Genomic DNA, 17,457 nt, shown 5'->3' with positions numbered 1-17,457 from the left:
TTCGATTTCGCAACTTAAATTCAAGGATATGATTTTGACCACAGTTTCTCAGATATGGGACACCAGTGGTTCCCAATCTGGGGGTTGGCGATCCTCGAGGAGTCGCAAAATAATTTAAAAGGGGTCAAGGGAGCCGTAGGAGGGGAACACTGTGGAATAAGTATTAAATAGGTGAAAGTCCCACCACTTTGTAAATGTGCATGACTTATTCTTCTGCTGGTAATTCAGTCATTACTCAAATGGTTTTTCTTCAGCACGGCTTTTCTGTTTGGAGCTAATGGGGGCCTCGTAGTTTGAGGGTATTGCTTGATGGGTTTTTTTCCTTTTAATGAGTGTTCATTTGCCAATATTATATGGCAAATTAGTGCTATTCTAGAAACTCAGGTCTACAGCAACCCTGGAGCTTTTTTTTTTTTTTTTTTCAGCAGAAATGGTAATTACCGTGAATGTAATAACAGCCAAGAATAGCTCACAGCTTGAACACACCTTCATCTGAGCACTGAATCTGTACAATGTGCCGTTGCTTTAAAGGAAGGAATATTTTGAAGTAAGGCACTCTTCAAGCTATGCAACATAGCTTCATTGATTGACGGTACTTAATATTTTCCCTACAATGTCAAATGATTGTTTTTTTTTTATCCATCCGACGGTTTTTCCTCGGGGAGTGAAGTATTGATGCCGCTATAAATGGGGTTTTCAGAGATAAGTCATGTTGAGGATATTGGCATATGAATAAAATAAATTAATTTTAAAATCTTTGAGCTTTCTATTTGGATCTATGACGTTTCAAGGGGTTTATGAAGCACCTGGAAAAGCCCGTAGAGAGGATAAAACCTGATCACTTGGCTGATCCCCCAACCTTTAAATCAGCTCCAACCAGCAGTTAGTTGACATTTCGGTTTTGAGAAAAATATTTTTGACCACCGTCGGAATGGATTGCTCCAAAATTTGGGTTCAGAGACGTTCGTTGTCCCCACATGGATGAATTGCAATTACCATGGCGATCCACTCAATTTGACTCTAGTGCCATCATCAAGGCAGAAATTGATTTCATTTGCCTGACGCTTTTGGTTTGTGATGAAATATCTGCAAAACAAATTACATTACCATCAGGAAGCAATGCATCAAATTTGATGGGGGTCAGATCCACTGGCAACAATTTGTTGAAAAGTATTACAGTTTGTATTAATGTGCCACCTGTCAGATTGTGTACCCAAAAGTCTTAATTTTTTCTGTTACACTGCATTTTAGAGGCAAACATTGTACATTTGTTACACTATAACATGACATTCATTTGATAACTTTAGCTACTAGTGACTTTGCTCTTTCAAAATAATGATTCAATATAATGAACAGAGTGATCATGAAGTATTCTTGATTTCTTGTGATTCACAAGCTGCCTGCCTCTGCCTAGTGACAAACACACTAATGATGATAATACATTATACTTAAATGGCCCATTCTGCATAAATGAGTATATATATATATAGAGATTTTAGTGCTACTTTAACTGAATAGATTTGTTAAAACATGAATATTACTTGCAACTGCTTGAGTATTTAATTTTTCAGTGTGCTATGCTACTTTTTATATGAAAATGCTTAAAAAAAAAAAAAAAAAAAACTTTGCTTGAAAATATCAATAAAGCTAACATCGCAAACGGAAATAAAGCAACATAAAGCATGCAATCAAAGAGGGAGTTAATTTGCAGAGGGACAGATTATAATCAGTGTTTCAACAGCTTGATGTGGAACTGCCAACAAACCTTCTCTGAACTCAGCGTGAAGCAGAAGACTTCACACCGGGGCCCACACATATAAATACTGTATGAGACGGTACTTAAGCCAAGTGAGCAGCAGCTATGTTCCAGACGGGCTGTCTCCATCATCCTTTCTCTCTCTCTCTCTTTCTCGTGCACACAAACACACACTCTTATTGCTGCACTACCACAAGCCTATTGACAGCTAAGAAAATCTATTTTTTACATCACTGCTTTTATTTTGGGACTGGTAAGAGCTGATATAGCTGTACCCCTAGTCCACCCTTCCCCCCATGGAGAATTTCAATCAAGTCAATTGGCATCTGTCGGTTGATTGGCAATAAACATGTGCTGTACTGATTGCTGTTTCAGTGATAGATGGGAAAAGGAAAAAAAGACTTAAGACACAAAGAATATTTTACCTTTGATTCCCCATTTAAAATTTATTAACATAGATATATATTTTTTTTTACAAAGATAACTGACACTATTAATGGTATGAACGGTGTGTTGTTCTGACAATGCTAAATTCTCATCCAAGAGTCCCTAGAGGTGTCGCGTAGTGGCGAGGGTCAGGTGGAGACTGGGAATGATGATGTCGTTAAAGCAGCGACATGAAGGAGGTTTGTTACTGTAAAAGATTCGCAGGGTTTGTGTGGTTGTTGGTCACTCATTTCTTGGGATTTGCGGCGATGTAGAGAGCCACCAGACAGTAGAGAGCACCTCCTATAGTGAGAGCCATGGTGGTGCGGTACAGTAGCCTGTCGGGGACGCCGCGCTTCAGATGAATGGGGATACCGTCTGACGTCTGAGAGAGAGGGATGAAACAGGAAGAGGAGGGATGGGAGGGGTTGAAGCAAGGAAGAAAAGGGGGAACATTATGAAGAGAGGACAGAGTATTCTCGGCAATTTGCCATGTATGATAGACCTCTTCTTGTCTGGATTATTTGGGCCGGAACAAAATCTTCCTTCATCTTATTTTGACATAAAAATTTAAAGTTTGAAATGTGTTCTGCATGTTTACATGAATTCTTTCCCCCCGCGCCTGACCATTGTGACGAGAAATCTTTCTATCGTTAACTTTTCCAAATGAAATATTGTCAATTAAAAGTATGTAGTTATTGCGTGCACCGTTGTTTCGATTCCAGCCAGTGACATTTATTGCAAAAATGTTCCCCTTCTCTCTACACACATTTCCAGTACACTTCTCTAGGTTTACAACCATCAATAAAAAGACAAAAATACCCCCCCAAAAAAATCTTATTTTCTTTTCAAATAAAAGGTAGTTTGATAAGAAATAAAAAAAATAAATTCTGCCCAGATTTCTTGTCGATGTGTTTTTCTGGCTTAAACAGCTTTGCGTCAATAAAAACTAACAAAGTTCTTGTTATTAGCAAACTGCAGTCGTCAGTACATTGTTTTCCATTTGTTTGAGTGATTGCCCTTTTCAGCTTGAAGCTGCTTCAGACTTATTATATCCCTCACTGCCTCTTATGTGATGAATACTGAGGAGGAAAGCAAAGATCCAAAATATCATTTATCACCTAAAACTCGTACTTCTTCAGTGCTTTGACTCATTAAGTTAGGATCTTTATCAGGCAGACACATTAGCTGGTCATGAATCCTCTGAGGAGTTTTTTATTTTTTTATAAATCAACAAACACTGAATCGCTGTGAAAACAACAATGAAAAGTGTTGTGACAAGGGGCTGATTTTGTTCCCCTCCCCCATATCTAATGCTGAGGGCCATTTCATGTTTCCTCATTACCTGGAATAACCTCTGGAAGTCAGGGACCTTGTTTTTTCCCAGGTATTCCACCGTGGTCCTGGCGTCCGACACCACCTTGGTGGGTGTGGAAAACACCATGCTTGGGGTTTCTGCTGGAACACCCGGCCTCAGCCCCTGAACACAAAAACAACAAAAAACAGAATTAATACGCATGCAGAAACATTTATTTACATGTTTTCAGTACCAGAAAAACTCATTGGCTTTTTTTGTTTTGAAAAGATTTGATTAACAGTGAATGTAACTAGACATCCGTTATTTCTTACTCTTAACATTTAGAAAAATAAAGATAAATTGATCGATTTAATGTGTAAACACTAGGGTAGGAATGGGATGTGGGTGGATCAGCAAACATCAGTATCAGGCACCGGAGTCAAGAATTTCAAGTGATTCAGAAAGGGCTTTAAGATTGAGAAAAAAAAATATCTGTCTTTACAGAGACCTTTGTAGAGTTACAATTCTCAGACAGGCTCTTGAGTTATACAAAGCATCTATTTATCTTTGATTCCCTGAGCAAGGTTGACATTCATACTCAATAAATGTTGATGAATAAAACTATTTGTATCATGTGCGTGTGTCTGGTTCAGATATGACTGATACGTGATGCAGTATCTTGGCTTCACCTCCATCCCTCTTCCTCACAGTCTAACGTTTCTGCTCCAATGGAAAGAGAGGAGGTTTGTTCAGATCATTTTCTCTCTCACGAAACTGGGATTTCTTATTTCTTTTACAGTAATAATCAACAGTGAAGAATATAAGTCCACAGTGTACTTTCTGTGGACACTGTACTGAGCTCAGTGCTGCTGCATGAATGCAAGTGATTACACAAGTACTTAATTCACCATTTCCCTCCTCTCCTCTCGTGAGAACATTCAAGTGCCTCTCTATTGTAGAGCATCTCAAGTAGCAGTTGGACACGACAAACAGCAGTATATAAACCCAGGCTTATTTATGTTTGATATCTGTTCAATGGTTTTATCCGTGAGCGATAACCCAATATTTTGTTGAGCTCCTTGTCAAATGCAGCCGTAACTTTGGATTTTTTCAAGCTCAGTTTGCCCCCAGAAAAGAAGATAACCGAGACAGAATGGTCTTTCTCATAAGATTTATGCAGAAACATTTTCAAAAATTCTTCACCCGTGTGATTTTGGACGATAGATTTTTATCTGTAGGGAAATCATGCTATTATTTTATGCTATTTTGCTACATTTCAGACAGCTAGTTATATAATGATTCAAAACTGGGCCTCCTTAGTATCCCTCTCATTTGGAAGTAGCAAATCAATGCTCACACACCTTGGGTCTGAAAATGACAACAAGCGAAACCAATTACCACGGGGGAAATAAAATCTGACCTATTCATTGACAGCAAATTAATTTTATTAGCAATTATAGGCATGGCTTATCTTAAAACGTGTTTAAAGCAGTAACCCATCTTGGTCCATTTTTCCAGAAATACAGAGACATGTTACAGAGGAACGTGTGCAATAGGCTGAGAACTGATAAGCAAAATGCCAAGGAGAGAATAGAAAATGCTGCCTTCAGGTGCCCCTAAAACACACACAGACTAGGTAAGGTGGAAGCCCTACAGTGTGAAGGTCTTTGTCTGTCTGTATCTTGTAACCTTGTGACAGACCTTTCACAGCCTTTCTATCGACCTGCCTCCATCGATTTGCCAAGTGTGTGCAGGTAGAGGAGACACTGGTTGAACCGAAAGGGTTGATGAAATCATTACAACAATTACAGTAAAAAGAGGCTGAGGCCAAAGCAATTACTGTTTGAGGCGAGATTTCCACCATGTCAGGAATCAGCAATTAACTTCACTGCCACCACAGGCTTTGGTTTTGCAGCATTGTTCAGCAGACGGCAATATTTTATAGAAAATGTTGTGTTTGCTTGATTTTGTTCATTCACATAACGATATCAACAATACAATGTTGTTATGATTGTATTAAAGTGATGTGTCATTTTCCCCATTAGTAGGTAAGGGCTACCGTTTTAAGGATGGACTCCCAAGATGTATTAAGCTTGTCAGCAAACAAATTCACTACTACTGACTGAATCCAAAAGTGACCAAAAAGTCCCTCGCTTGCATATGTAACTAGCATCCATTTAACATATAATAAAACATATAACAAAAGGTAGCTCCATGCAAAAGGACAGAGAAACAATAAAAAAAGGTCACATCTGGCACATGCTCTGAGGGAACCCACTGTAATTCAAAATTGCCTGTAAAATCACTTGAAGGCCAGATCCACATGGGAAAAAAATCCTTTCAGAATAAAGGTTATATAAAAGTGCAGCGCATTAGCACATTTTCTCTCTGAAGGACAGGGAATAAGGCGACTGTGGCTCAGGTAGTTATGCGGGTTGGCCAACGATCCAAGGGTTGGCGGTTCGATCCCCGCCCGGCCACCTGTGTCATGGTTGTTGTGTCCCTGGGCAAGACACTTCATCCACCTTGCCTTTTGAGAATGTGTATGATTGCTGTATGTTTCAGGTGGTGGTCGGAGGGGCCGTTGGCGCTGAATGGCAGCCACGCTTCCGTCAGTCTGCCCCAGGGCAGCTGTGGCTATCGTAGTTTACCACCACCGGTATGACTGTGTGTGAACGAATGGAACCTGGAACCCTGTAAAGCGCTTTGAGTGCCTTGAAAAGCGCTATATAAATCCAATCCATTATTATTATTAAGGTTTCCTTCACAAGAAAATATCCTCCAACAAAGTCTCTCTGCTGCTTCCTGAATTATTTTTCCTCTCATTACTTATTATATTACGAGAGCTCTGCGTAATTATCTTGTCACATCGATAAAATGGCATTTGTTTTTACAAGCTTTGTTTTCTCTTGATATATATAAATATTTGCGAGCTTTGGTCATATTGTAGTATTAATGAACTCATCCTTCTTAAAATCACAATAACTCTAATATAAAGAGTGTCGTTATTTTTGTCACCCTTTTGTTAGGGTCCAAAGAGGGTGGAGCTACACATTGTAGTCCATTGATTGGATAACGGTTGAGTCATCATTTCCATGCAAGGGTTAAAACACTATAGCCTGGAAATCCAGACATTGGATTTAAATTTGCTCAGCCTGTTGGTCTGGACACGATCTATTGGAGCTCATTAACTGTGTCGGAAATGTACGACCTGCCAATCAAATCGTTCTATCCGATATGGGCGGGCCAGAGCCACATGTATCTGGAGCGGATGTAACCGGATGACGACAGAGCTGGGCATGCATGTAAGTTGTTTGAGTTTGAAACGGCTTTGGCCTCGACACTTAACGATTTGGAAGACTGCACTCAAATCTTTCATTAGCCAGAAAGAAGAATTTTCTATTTTACCAGTTAACCACGCTGTTCGCTAAATGAACGGGGCTGAATACGTCACCTTGTTCATTGCTCCGATTGGTCGTAGTGCTATCCAATTGCGAGCAGTGGTATTTGAAATGCACACGTTGGTGCTGCTCCTTGAGTTGGGAAAGTAAATGATCGTGGCCAGTACCAGACCCTATATCGTTCTAGATGTGGGTCTGGATTTCTCAGGCTAAAAACGCTATTTAATCACCTCGGAAATATTGTTTAGAGGAAAATGACAGCACTCAGATCTTTGTTCACTGTTATAAAAAAATACCGGTATTTCAGTTACACAAAAGTTCAGTAAATCCAAATAAAGAAAATTAACCCGTTATCTTGGCAAAACCACTGAAATTAACTCGTTATCACGGGAAAACACAGGAAATATAATGTATGATTCCATGTCCAACTGTTCATTCCAAGTTAAAAAGTAAAAATATTCAATTATATGGGTAACGTGAAGTCTATAGTCATAGAAATTACTACACGATACGTCAACCCTCCTTCCTTAACACATTGAGGCCTACAATTAACTTACGGTTAAATGAGGCTAAATAAATGTGTAACAAATGGGCCACATGTTTCATGATGTTGGGCTCTCTGAACAGTCATTTTCATATAATTAATAATAATAATAATGATGATAATAATAATGGATTGGATTTATATAGCGCTTTTCAAGGCACTCAAAGACGCTTTACAGGGTTCCAGGTTCCATTCATTCACACACAGTCATACCGGTGGTGGTAAACTACCATAGTAGCCACAGCTGCCCTGGGGCAGACTGACGGAAGCGTGGCTGCCATTCAGCGCCTACGGCCCCTCCGACCACCACCTCAAACATACAGCAGTCATACACATTCACACGAGGCAAGGTGGGTGAAGTGTCTTGCCCAAGGACACAACAACCATGACACAGGTGGCAGAGCGGGGATTGAACCGCCAACCCTTGGATCATTGGCCAACCCGCTTAACCACCTGAGCCACGGTGTCCATATGACATTGTACTTATGATCCTTTTTCAATTACAGAATAATTTAGGTACATTTTTTTTTTCATGTTCTACACATAGATAGTAAATAATATGGACGTAGCATCCGGGCTGACCTCAGTTATTCACACGGCATCCAATAATCCTGGTTTGTGCGCGTCGCCATTTTGTGAGATTTTTACTCCGCCTCACGTCGGGGGGAGGGAGATAGCTGACGTATACCTCCGAGGCAAAGTGAGGGACAACGGGCGGAGAGCTGTGCGCCAAGAGATTGCGCCAATACATTTTAACCTCCAAAAGAATAAAAACTAGCGTGGTCCAAAAAAATTCACCCCCCTCAGTGTTGTCATGGAGATATGACCTAAACATACAGACTAAAATGGTTTTGTGGACCAGGCTGTAAATAGTTTTAATAAGACTTTGAAAACGGCCTGTCTAACAAGTGAGTCAAAGAAAAATTGCTCAGTCTTGGTACCACCCTCAGTGGCCCTTCCGGTCTACTACAGTTTTGGTCACTTCCTTATTGGATGCTGGTAAAAATCGCTGAGGTTGGGGCTTGGTTCTACAACATATTTCTAGTTGACAACTTTGAATCCAAACAACAGCTACATTAGCTTTAAACCATTCTGAACTTATTTATTTGACATCATGATATACTAAGTTTAGTTGATTAAAGGGACTCACACCCATGCTGCAATTGAGAATTACAGCACTATCATACCATCCCGCCTCCCTCCAATGCCCCCACACCCTCGTTCCATGCTTGTATCACTGGTTTCACTTCAGAGGTGTCGGCCAGAATACCACTTATGGCCAAAGGCGTCAGACTATAAGCATGAGACTAGGAGAGGAGGGGTAGGGTTTTATCTTTATTTTCCTTCTTTCACAGGCACAGTCGCATATAGATCGCGGGAAAAGAACAAAGGTTTAAACTCCGCTCGTGAGGAGACGTTAACTTACAACAGCTGTTGCGACCCGCGAATCGCATGCAAACTATATTATAACAGCGATCGGGACTGCATGTACATACTCACACACGGGTGATTCACATTTAAACTCAGATAAACACGTTTCCATGTGGAATGATCGCTTACTGCGGCAACGCTCACACATCTGACCGAGGGAGAAGAGAACGGAAACTAAACAGGCTCTCTGTCCGACTGACGTCACGGCCCTATCTGACTGCTATCCACACTGAACAAAACACATTTTAACACACTGTAAGAACTAACAACACTGTAACTTATGAACGTTGGGGCCTTTTCTACAATGGTCGCTACTCGCTACTGTCTGCCATGGAATCAAAACAAACCCTCTAGTTGAGAATGCGCAATACAGAAGCAGACCGCAAACAGACAGGTCTGTCGGCCAATCAAATCGTTCGGTCCGAACGATTTGATTGGTTGAATTTTATATATATTTTTCATAATATTATGAGAATTAAATCATTGTTTGTTTTTACTCCTGGTGGGTCTGTCTTATATTTTAGAGTGTAATTACCTTATTAATACCATTTTAACCTAATCCAAAAAAAGTGTAAAAATGCACCAAAGGTAAGAGTCGCTTTAATGAATGATGGAGGACACTGGTGAAGTATGCCAATTTCTCTGATTTTGTTTAGAGCCTATAGAAAAACCCTAAACTTGTGTTGTTAAATGAATTAACATTTCATAGGCTGTTAGATCGTGATCTCAAAATAAGTATCCTGTTATCTAGGTTAAACAGAGGCGAACAATAACGAAGCAATTGAATTATCCTGTTATCTCGAAGAAACAACTCAAAGTAATCCATTATCACATAACTAACATGTAGTAAGCCTAGGCTATGAATCTGTGTCCGTTTAGTGTAGAGCTTCTTTAGGCTACTGGAGACCTTTAAATGTCCTCAAGTAAACATAAACCCTTTGCAGAAGACATTAAAGACTATAATAATGGTACCTACAACGTGACTTTACAAACATTGAGAAAATTAAATCGCCAATTTTAAAGATGAGTTGAGATGATAGATCGCTGCCTAAGGTGTGTGAGATAAGGTCGTTAATACTAATACATTGATATCTAAGACACATACTTGTACATTTAAACTACAGAGAAGACTATTAATCGTCTTGAAGTGAAAATAAAACCTTCGTAAGCTACAGGGAAGACTTTGAAATGGACATTATACACAGTGTTATGTGTCCGCTCTCCGATACAACAACATGAAGGTCATCCTCGGCTTATAGCGGCTCGGTGTCTCACCGACACCCCGCGTGTCAGGTCTCACCTGAGGGCTGTAGGCCGACGTAGGAGCAGACCCCGTCAGTTTCTGGGTAATTCCGCTGAACTTGTAGTACATTTTACTCCTGAAGGACGGGGACGGGGAAAAAAGTATCACCAACTCCAAAATATCGCCGGGTAAAGGGTCTACCTGCTGCGACCGTCGAGGGAAAGTGACGTAGCTGTCAGCTGGCTACGCTGCCTGTTTAAAATTCAAGGTTCAGCGAGCCGCTGGAGCTTTTATAATGGGTCCATGAGCTGAATTAGGCCCTTTTCTATACTATATATGATAAGGCCCTATCTATGGAAATATTTTATATAAAACTATATGCATCTCAGAGAATCCAAAAACTGCTCTGATAGTAACTGGACTTATACAATGATTATTTAGAAACGGTGATTTACTGACTTGTAGCATGTCTTGGCATAGTGGATCTTATTGCATGGGGGGAGGTCAGGTGAAGGAAAACAAGGTATCATATGGAAGGCAAAAGTGGCCGTATTTGCAACTTTTTTAAATATCTAGAAATATACAGAAGGTCTTCAATGACTTACTTGGGTGCCGCGAGGAGACTAATTCATCAATGGAAATGGACTATGCATGCTCATATTTATTTTTTAATAAACATTTGATTTTAGATTTTTTTTATTATTATTATTTTGCTACTGCACAACAATTTCCCTTTGTTGATTAATAAAGTTAATTATGTCGTGTTCTGGGGAAAACAGCCCTTTGATTTCTCAAGATAATAAATAATAACAATTGCAAGCACAGACGTTCTCTGCCAGTGCTTACATGTATCATGGTCATTTGTATTATTAATTAACTAATCCTATACTGAAAATCACACTAATACATGGAACAGATAATCATGGATATTGTTCTGTTCTTTTACAGCCTTATTGTTGTTTGATGTTCATCTGTAGCATCATTTAAGTAGAATATAATAATCACACATTTTAGGGGTTGATTAGACGATGATTAAATGATTTCCTTGAAAACAATACGAAGAAGTCGCAATCTTGGTTGTTTATATTAACCCTGAATAGTGTTTCCGCTTGTCTTGCACACAACCTTAGAAAGTTCAGCTAACACAATTTTCTAATGGGGAAGACAGAAAAAAAATGTAATGCTTTACAGCAAAAAAACAAATGTCAAATTGAACAAAAACCCACTGGAAAGAAAACCCTACAAAAGGCAGGGGCACAAAGGGTCACTGAATAGTGTGACCTTATGAATACCAATTAGAGCATTTTGAAAAGCGAGGTGTCACGCGATTCACGACACCACCTTTATGTGAGACATATCTTTCCAAAAAAGGATTCCTCTTGGAGAGTTTCAGAGACTGGAAAAGCAATAGAGCACTGGATATTGTCAGGCAGTCTTTGGTAAAAAAAAAATGAAAATATAAATAAACTTCACTAAGACTATAGGAATAGAAAATATAATATTGAATGAGCTGGAATTGTCTCATTGGAGACAATGGAAACTAGCCTTTAGAGTTCATTGAAAAAAAAGCATTTTTTTATACGATTTAGAGTTTTACCCCAGAGTCAATTTACCCCTTCAGTTGTATTTGTAAACTAGACTTTAACACAATTTTCAGCCCGGTGAGAATGCACTGGATGCACCTTCCAGTGGGTTGAGGTGTTCCTCCTACTGAATGTCAAGTTCCTCTGGGAGGCCATTAAGTGTTAAATAGTAAGTCAAGGCATCAAAACTTAATGAGCACCATCTGTTAAAATGCCTTATCTGTTTATCACTTGTCTAGTCCCTACATAAATTATTAAGGCTAATTAAGAAGATTATTTAGGTGTAAGCGATGTGAAAACCCCAAGAGCAATATTCCAACACCGTAGAAGCCGATGATGACATTACCTATATCTATTTCCATTCATACAGGCACAGCTTGTATTGGTTTAGCGACTCACACATTCAAAGACATTTTGCTCAGAGTAGATTTATTACAAAAAGCTCAAACACTGATCACATTAATTACAAGTCCATAGTCTACTGATGAAAAAAAGGTGTGGATCGAAAGACCATCAATCAGGCCTGGCCAGAATTCACTGGGCAATAAGCTACACCGCATGAGTAAAAAAAATTATTGTGAGGTAATATAATATTTATTATCTTTCATTTTTGGTGACTGTTCAACTACTTACAAAAAGCACATTGAAAACACAACAATAAGCATTATTGAGATGTGTGCCGTCCACAATACATAATGTAGCTCATACAAGGCTGCAAAGTGTATGGAGAAATTGGCCTAACAAATGTAGAATTTGAATTCAAGGACAAACATATAACAAACAAACAGACTGATATAATTGTTTGATTTCCATCGCAACAGAAGAGCAACAGCTTGATGTGTGTGTGTGTATGTGTGTGAGTATGTGTGCGTGTGTTCAAAAGGAGGATGGTTGATGGCAGCAGGAGGAAGAGGAGAGGAGATGCACAGAAAGACTGTTGTGTGGGAGAGGTGTTGACTTGTTTGTTTGGATCATGTGTCTCTTTAACAAATCATATCATCTTGGCAAAACCATGTACAGGGCAAACGTGTCTGGACCAAGAATGTCAGGAACATAATCATTGACATCCTCAGCTGATCTTTTTTTCCTCCCTGTTTTTCAAAATACATTTTTATTTTTAGTCATTTCAACTAAGAGATGCTATTTTTCCGCTGAAAAAATAAATAAAATAATGTTGCGTGCCAGGCCAGGAGACATGCATGGATGTGACCTACTTCTGTGTTCACATATCCACTGCCATCGTGATTGACATGCTGGAGGACGTTGTTGCCTTGGAGATGCGGGGAAACAAAATGCCTTGCATTCGCTCACAAATGGAGACCTCTGCACACTCCATCTATTCATATTCCGTGCTTGGGAGTCTGCTTCACATTCTGTCATTACTGTCATTTCTGTCTCATAATCTTTTATCCTCAATTTCACACTCCATCTGCCCTGCTATCTTGCGCTCCTCGCTGACCTGTCTCCATATTTCATTATCCTTGGCTTAGACCCCCTCATGTACACTCAAGCCCTCCGTGCACCTATTCTTCACACCCACTTTGCACTCACTTGTTCACTCTTTTTTATATATTTCACAGGTTGAACAGAATGCAACTAGGTCACACATCAATCTGGTGTAACTTCTACCATCTGGGTGCAAATCTTAGACAAAGTACAAGGCTGTTGGCCAGACAAAAAAACACAAACACACACACTCAGCTCTAGATAGAGCATACAAAGAAAAAAGGCAGCCGTCTCTGCTAATGGCGTAACCATGGGAATACAGTGTAAACAGCAGCGGCTGTCAAAACTGGATTGACTGAGCCTGTGTGTGTTTGATAAATAAGTATTTGTGCATTCATATTCTTTTGCACTGGTGGTGTTGATAAGGAAACAGGCGCAAAGCGTGCTGGTTGAAGACGATGACCGACCGAAGATTAAAATCCAGTGCATCTCTGGCAGGAAACAGGGCCGTGTTCAAAGTTGATCGTTGTTTCACAATGGGATCAGCAGGTCCACGGGTTTCTCGAATGTCATTCTGAAGTTGGTGTTCTGGTCCAAATGCCTGTTCACTTCAGCATCTCCACTGACAGGCTGCGTGCCGATCTGGCCGAGCGCAGTTTGAGTTCATGGTAGCACTGTACAAAACTGTGGTAGATGAATGTGATGGGCAGTGCCAAGAGAACAATGCCGCTCACCACGCACATTCCCCCCAGCACTCGCCCCCCGACCGTGATAGGGTACACGTCCCCGTACCCCACCGTCGTCATGGAGATGATGACCCACCAGGCGGCAGCCGGGATGCTGGCGTAATCCGGGTTCTGCGTTCCCAAGTCCAGACCGTACTCCAGCAGCTGGGCCAGGGCGCTGTATATCGCCATGGCAACAAAGACAAACACCATCAGCATCACCATCTCCCGGTAGCAGCGCGTCAGGGTCAGCCCCAGTGTCTGCAGACCCAGGAAGTGTCTGGCCAGCTTCATGAGCCAGAACACTCGCATCATCCGCAGCACACGCAGTATCACTCCAGCCACCCCGAGACCCGCACCGGGCATCCCCGCCTTGGCCAGCGCCAGGGTGACATAGTAGGGGGTGATGGCAATGATATCAATGATGTTCAGAGGCTTTCGGAGGAAGTCCCACTTGTTCCTAGCCACCAGAAAGCGCAACGTGTACTCCACCGTGAACCAGCCAATACACACGGCCTCCACGATCCTACAGAGAAGGGCAGAAGAGAGAAAATGAGCCAATCAGAATGTAAACAGGAAATGTTAGAGGAGCCACCAGAGAGATATGGATGAAATGAGATACTGTTTGACAATCACATACAAGAGGAAGAAGGAAGCAAGGCAGCAGGGGGTTATAAATTATCGGAAATAATAAAGCAGACAAATGACGCAATGCAGGCCTGACACGTGTAAACAAAGACAGAGGTAGAAAATGGCCAGGAAACTGCACCGAGGCAGCGATTATATATATATTTATTTTGTTTCAATTCAAAGAGAGAGTGTGACACAACAAACTCAAGGTTAGTCCTTTGTTCAGCACATCAAAAGGCAATCAAAGTGAGATGGTGCATGTGTTTGACATCCTGTAGAAGCAACCAGGTCCGGCAAATACCACAGAGCCAATGGATAACTGCATCAGCACAATAAGTCTAAACCAAAGTATATAGTTCAATAGAGCAACTCATATATATAATTCACTCAAAGTCTCCTGGCATTAGACTTCAAATGGAATCCTTTTGACTTCCCAATTATAAATGACACTTATAGTTGATTGCCTAACCCCTGCATCCGATCCAAAACTCCAAAACTATGTCCAGCCTGAGAGTACATAGCGTAGCCTTATATAGGCTTTTTGGAGAGGACAGGCTGTAGCAAAAAAAAAAAAAAAAGTGGAATGAAAGTTGAGAGGTCCACTTTTTCACCATGTGTCCAAAAACTGGAGCGAGAATAACTGCTGAAAATATGACCTAGATGGGAGGTGATTCCTGCAAGTAGTTCAATTAATTTTTGTTTGCTTACATTAATAGATAATCCCCAAGTACACCTTCCCCCTTTCAACCCATCACTCACTGGAATATTATGAATTATGAATTGTTCTGATATGTTTGTCCTTTCGTGTGTACTGTGAAATGTAAACTAACCAAGCAAATAAAGATATCCCAATTGATTGTGAAGGTGAGGGGGTGGGGGGGAGAGGGGTCACAGACAGGGGGGGAAGACAGAGCAAAGGCGGGCTTTCCGTGTAATAATCAACCCTGCACCTTTTTGTAGATAATATGGATTGGTTATTGATTGGCTTCCTTGGGAGCTAGCCTGACATGTGAGGATGTTGTGTTGTTGACGCCCCGTCAAAACACCAAACACAAGGACAAAGTGCATGTCAACACACCACCAGCCCGGAGCTGCCATCCATGGAGAACCTCTACACCCCCAGCGGTTCATGAAGAAAGCCAACCGGATTATTAAAGACCCCCAAATCACCCCAGCAACCAACTGTTCCAACTGCTGCCTGTCTGGTAGATGGTAGCATCCGTTTTCTCACCACAAGACTCAGGGGCAGTTTCATCGCACATGCCATACGACTGTTAAACTCCTAAGCTCGTCACTATGTTGTCACAGTTAACATTTGTTTAAGAATGTCCATTTGTTTATGTTTTACTTATGTTCATATCATGTATATTTTATTTCACATTATTCTATTGCATTAGAGTTACATGAATTCATTGTATTTAAATGTACAATATTCTATTCGTTTTCAATTTATTTTACTATGCATTCTACTTTATATTTATATGGTGCACGTTGTCTTCGCACTTCTTTTGTTTATTAAGGCCTCAGTTGCTCTCTTCCAATTGTGCTTCTCTATACATGCTCTTCTTATATATTGCATTGTGAAAGGTAGCCTGAGACTCAATAATTGAATTGCCAACAACTGCTGCATGTTATTGGTGTGCATATGACCAATAAACAATGTTGAATCTCTTGCATCTTGAATGTTTACATTGTGGGCTTTCTATCAACTATGATGCTATAGTAAAATATGTTTATTTTTTATCCTTTTTTGGTAAAAAAAAAATAGCATCATCAAAGCTGGGATAAGACAAAATCCTCCATGCATCCACCTTCTGGGTAATAAATGGACTGTGCGTAATCAGTTTGGCCGCTGCCCTGGACGCATGGAGGCGAGTATCTATCGAAAAAAATAACTTTTAAAGTGGATATAACATTGCGCCAAAACATTACGCATTACCTCCTGTGGTGGCCCCCTCTAAACTTAACAGACCCAGACTAGCGCCTACCTCTGCTCCTCCGCTGTAGTTTTCTTGGCTGTGTCCCAGTCCGGCAGGGTGCTCGCACACAGCATCACCATCGAGATCACCACAAAGATCACGGACACTGAAGCCAAAAGCTGCGCCAAAACCGAAGAGTTGGGCTCCTCGAAAGCTTTGCGCATCATCTCGAGACATTTTGCGCGCCTCGTGAGCGCAGTCCGTTGCACCTGTTCAACCGGGCACTGCACGGGCTCGTCCTCCGACACTCCGATGTCCAACTCGGACAGATCGTCAATTCCCAGATCGGACATCCGGTCGTCCAGGCGTTTCTGGCAGCAGGACTCCAGGTGCACGCTCTCCAGTCCCCAGTAGAGCATCTCCGTGTAGAAAGACAGCTCACACACACCGGGCACAAAGCGGAGTTTACCAGAGCGCACGTACAGCATGATGAACACGAAAGCCTGCGCGTGTCGGTCGAAGAAAAACTCATTTCGGTCCCGGTCGTAGTCGTCGCATAGTTCCAGAACCTCTTTCTCAGTTGCGCAAGCATGCAAGCGGCTGACGCGCCTCAGAGGGAAATCCCTGATCACTTCGCGGGTGAAGGCGTAGCGGGTTCCCCCTACGTTGAGCACGCAGATGCTCTTCCCGAACTTCATCTTCTTGCCAACCTGTAACCAAACCCCCCTAAAACTCCGCTTCACTGTCCATTCCCCCTTCCATAACAGGAGTTGGGAGACTTTCCAGGAGGCACAGTCTCCCCTGTCCCCCGGGGCGTGGTTGGCTCTGAGTGGAAGTGGACCTGCGCTGAGGTCCGAGGCTGATAGTTATTCCCTGTGTCCGTCACTCCTAGTCTGCTTCTCCCTCTGTAGCCCTGTGCGAGAGACTCTCCACCCCAGTCAGCGAGTCAACGGGAGCCGATCCCATCAATGATGTCACATTGGCGCGCGCACAGACCCACGCACGGAGAGAGAGAGAGAGAGAGAGAGAGAAACTACAGAGCGTAAATTTAGACAA

At 41.4% G+C, this 17,457-nt stretch overlaps 2 protein-coding genes across 2 annotated transcripts; both read right to left on the bottom strand.

Moving 5' to 3' along the window:
* Nucleotides 1–2,175: 2,175 nt before the first annotated feature.
* Nucleotides 2,176–10,300, bottom strand: cox7a2l (cytochrome c oxidase subunit 7A2 like). The gene is made up of 3 exons (XM_080049503.1): nt 10,156–10,300; nt 3,528–3,662; nt 2,176–2,567 (listed from the first exon to the last, which is right to left on the bottom strand). Exons 1-3 carry the CDS (start codon nt 10,225–10,227, stop codon nt 2,430–2,432), a joined length of 345 nt encoding a protein of 114 aa, XP_079905629.1. The 5' UTR covers nt 10,228–10,300; the 3' UTR covers nt 2,176–2,429.
* Nucleotides 10,301–13,466: 3,166 nt separating this feature from the next.
* kcng3 (potassium voltage-gated channel, subfamily G, member 3) lies at nt 13,467–17,250 on the bottom strand. The gene is made up of 2 exons (XM_080049564.1): nt 16,471–17,250; nt 13,467–14,378 (listed from the first exon to the last, which is right to left on the bottom strand). The coding sequence occupies exons 1-2, from the start codon at nt 17,097–17,099 to the stop codon at nt 13,733–13,735; spliced, it is 1,275 nt and encodes a 424-aa protein (XP_079905690.1). The 5' UTR covers nt 17,100–17,250; the 3' UTR covers nt 13,467–13,732.
* Between the last annotated feature and the right edge of the window lie 207 nt (nt 17,251–17,457).

The sequence above is a fragment of the Ammodytes marinus genome (genome assembly GCF_949987685.1).
Source record: "Ammodytes marinus genome assembly, chromosome: 20".
NCBI lineage: Eukaryota > Metazoa > Chordata > Actinopteri > Uranoscopiformes > Ammodytidae > Ammodytes > Ammodytes marinus.
Note: the sequence above shows the minus strand (reverse complement) of the source record. Positions and strands in the feature narration are given on the sequence as shown.

What these genes read in the sequence shown, in the direction of transcription:
- kcng3 (XM_080049564.1), bottom strand. Translation starts at nt 17,099, where the DNA reads ATGAAGTTCGGGAAGAGCATCTGCGTGCTCAACGTAGGGGGAACCCGC. An exon ending in ACTACAGCGGAGGAGCAGAG is followed by an intron (nt 14,379 to 16,470) that starts GTAGGCGCTAGT and finishes CCTTCTCTGTAG; the next exon opens with GATCGTGGAGGCCGTGTGTA.
- cox7a2l (XM_080049503.1), bottom strand. Translation starts at nt 10,227, where the DNA reads ATGTACTACAAGTTCAGCGGAATTACCCAGAAACTGACGGGGTCTGCT. An exon ending in CGTCGGCCTACAGCCCTCAG is followed by an intron (nt 3,663 to 10,155) that starts GTGAGACCTGAC and finishes TTTTGTGTTCAG; the next exon opens with GGGCTGAGGCCGGGTGTTCC. An exon ending in ACTTCCAGAGGTTATTCCAG is followed by an intron (nt 2,568 to 3,527) that starts GTAATGAGGAAA and finishes CCTCTCTCTCAG; the next exon opens with ACGTCAGACGGTATCCCCAT.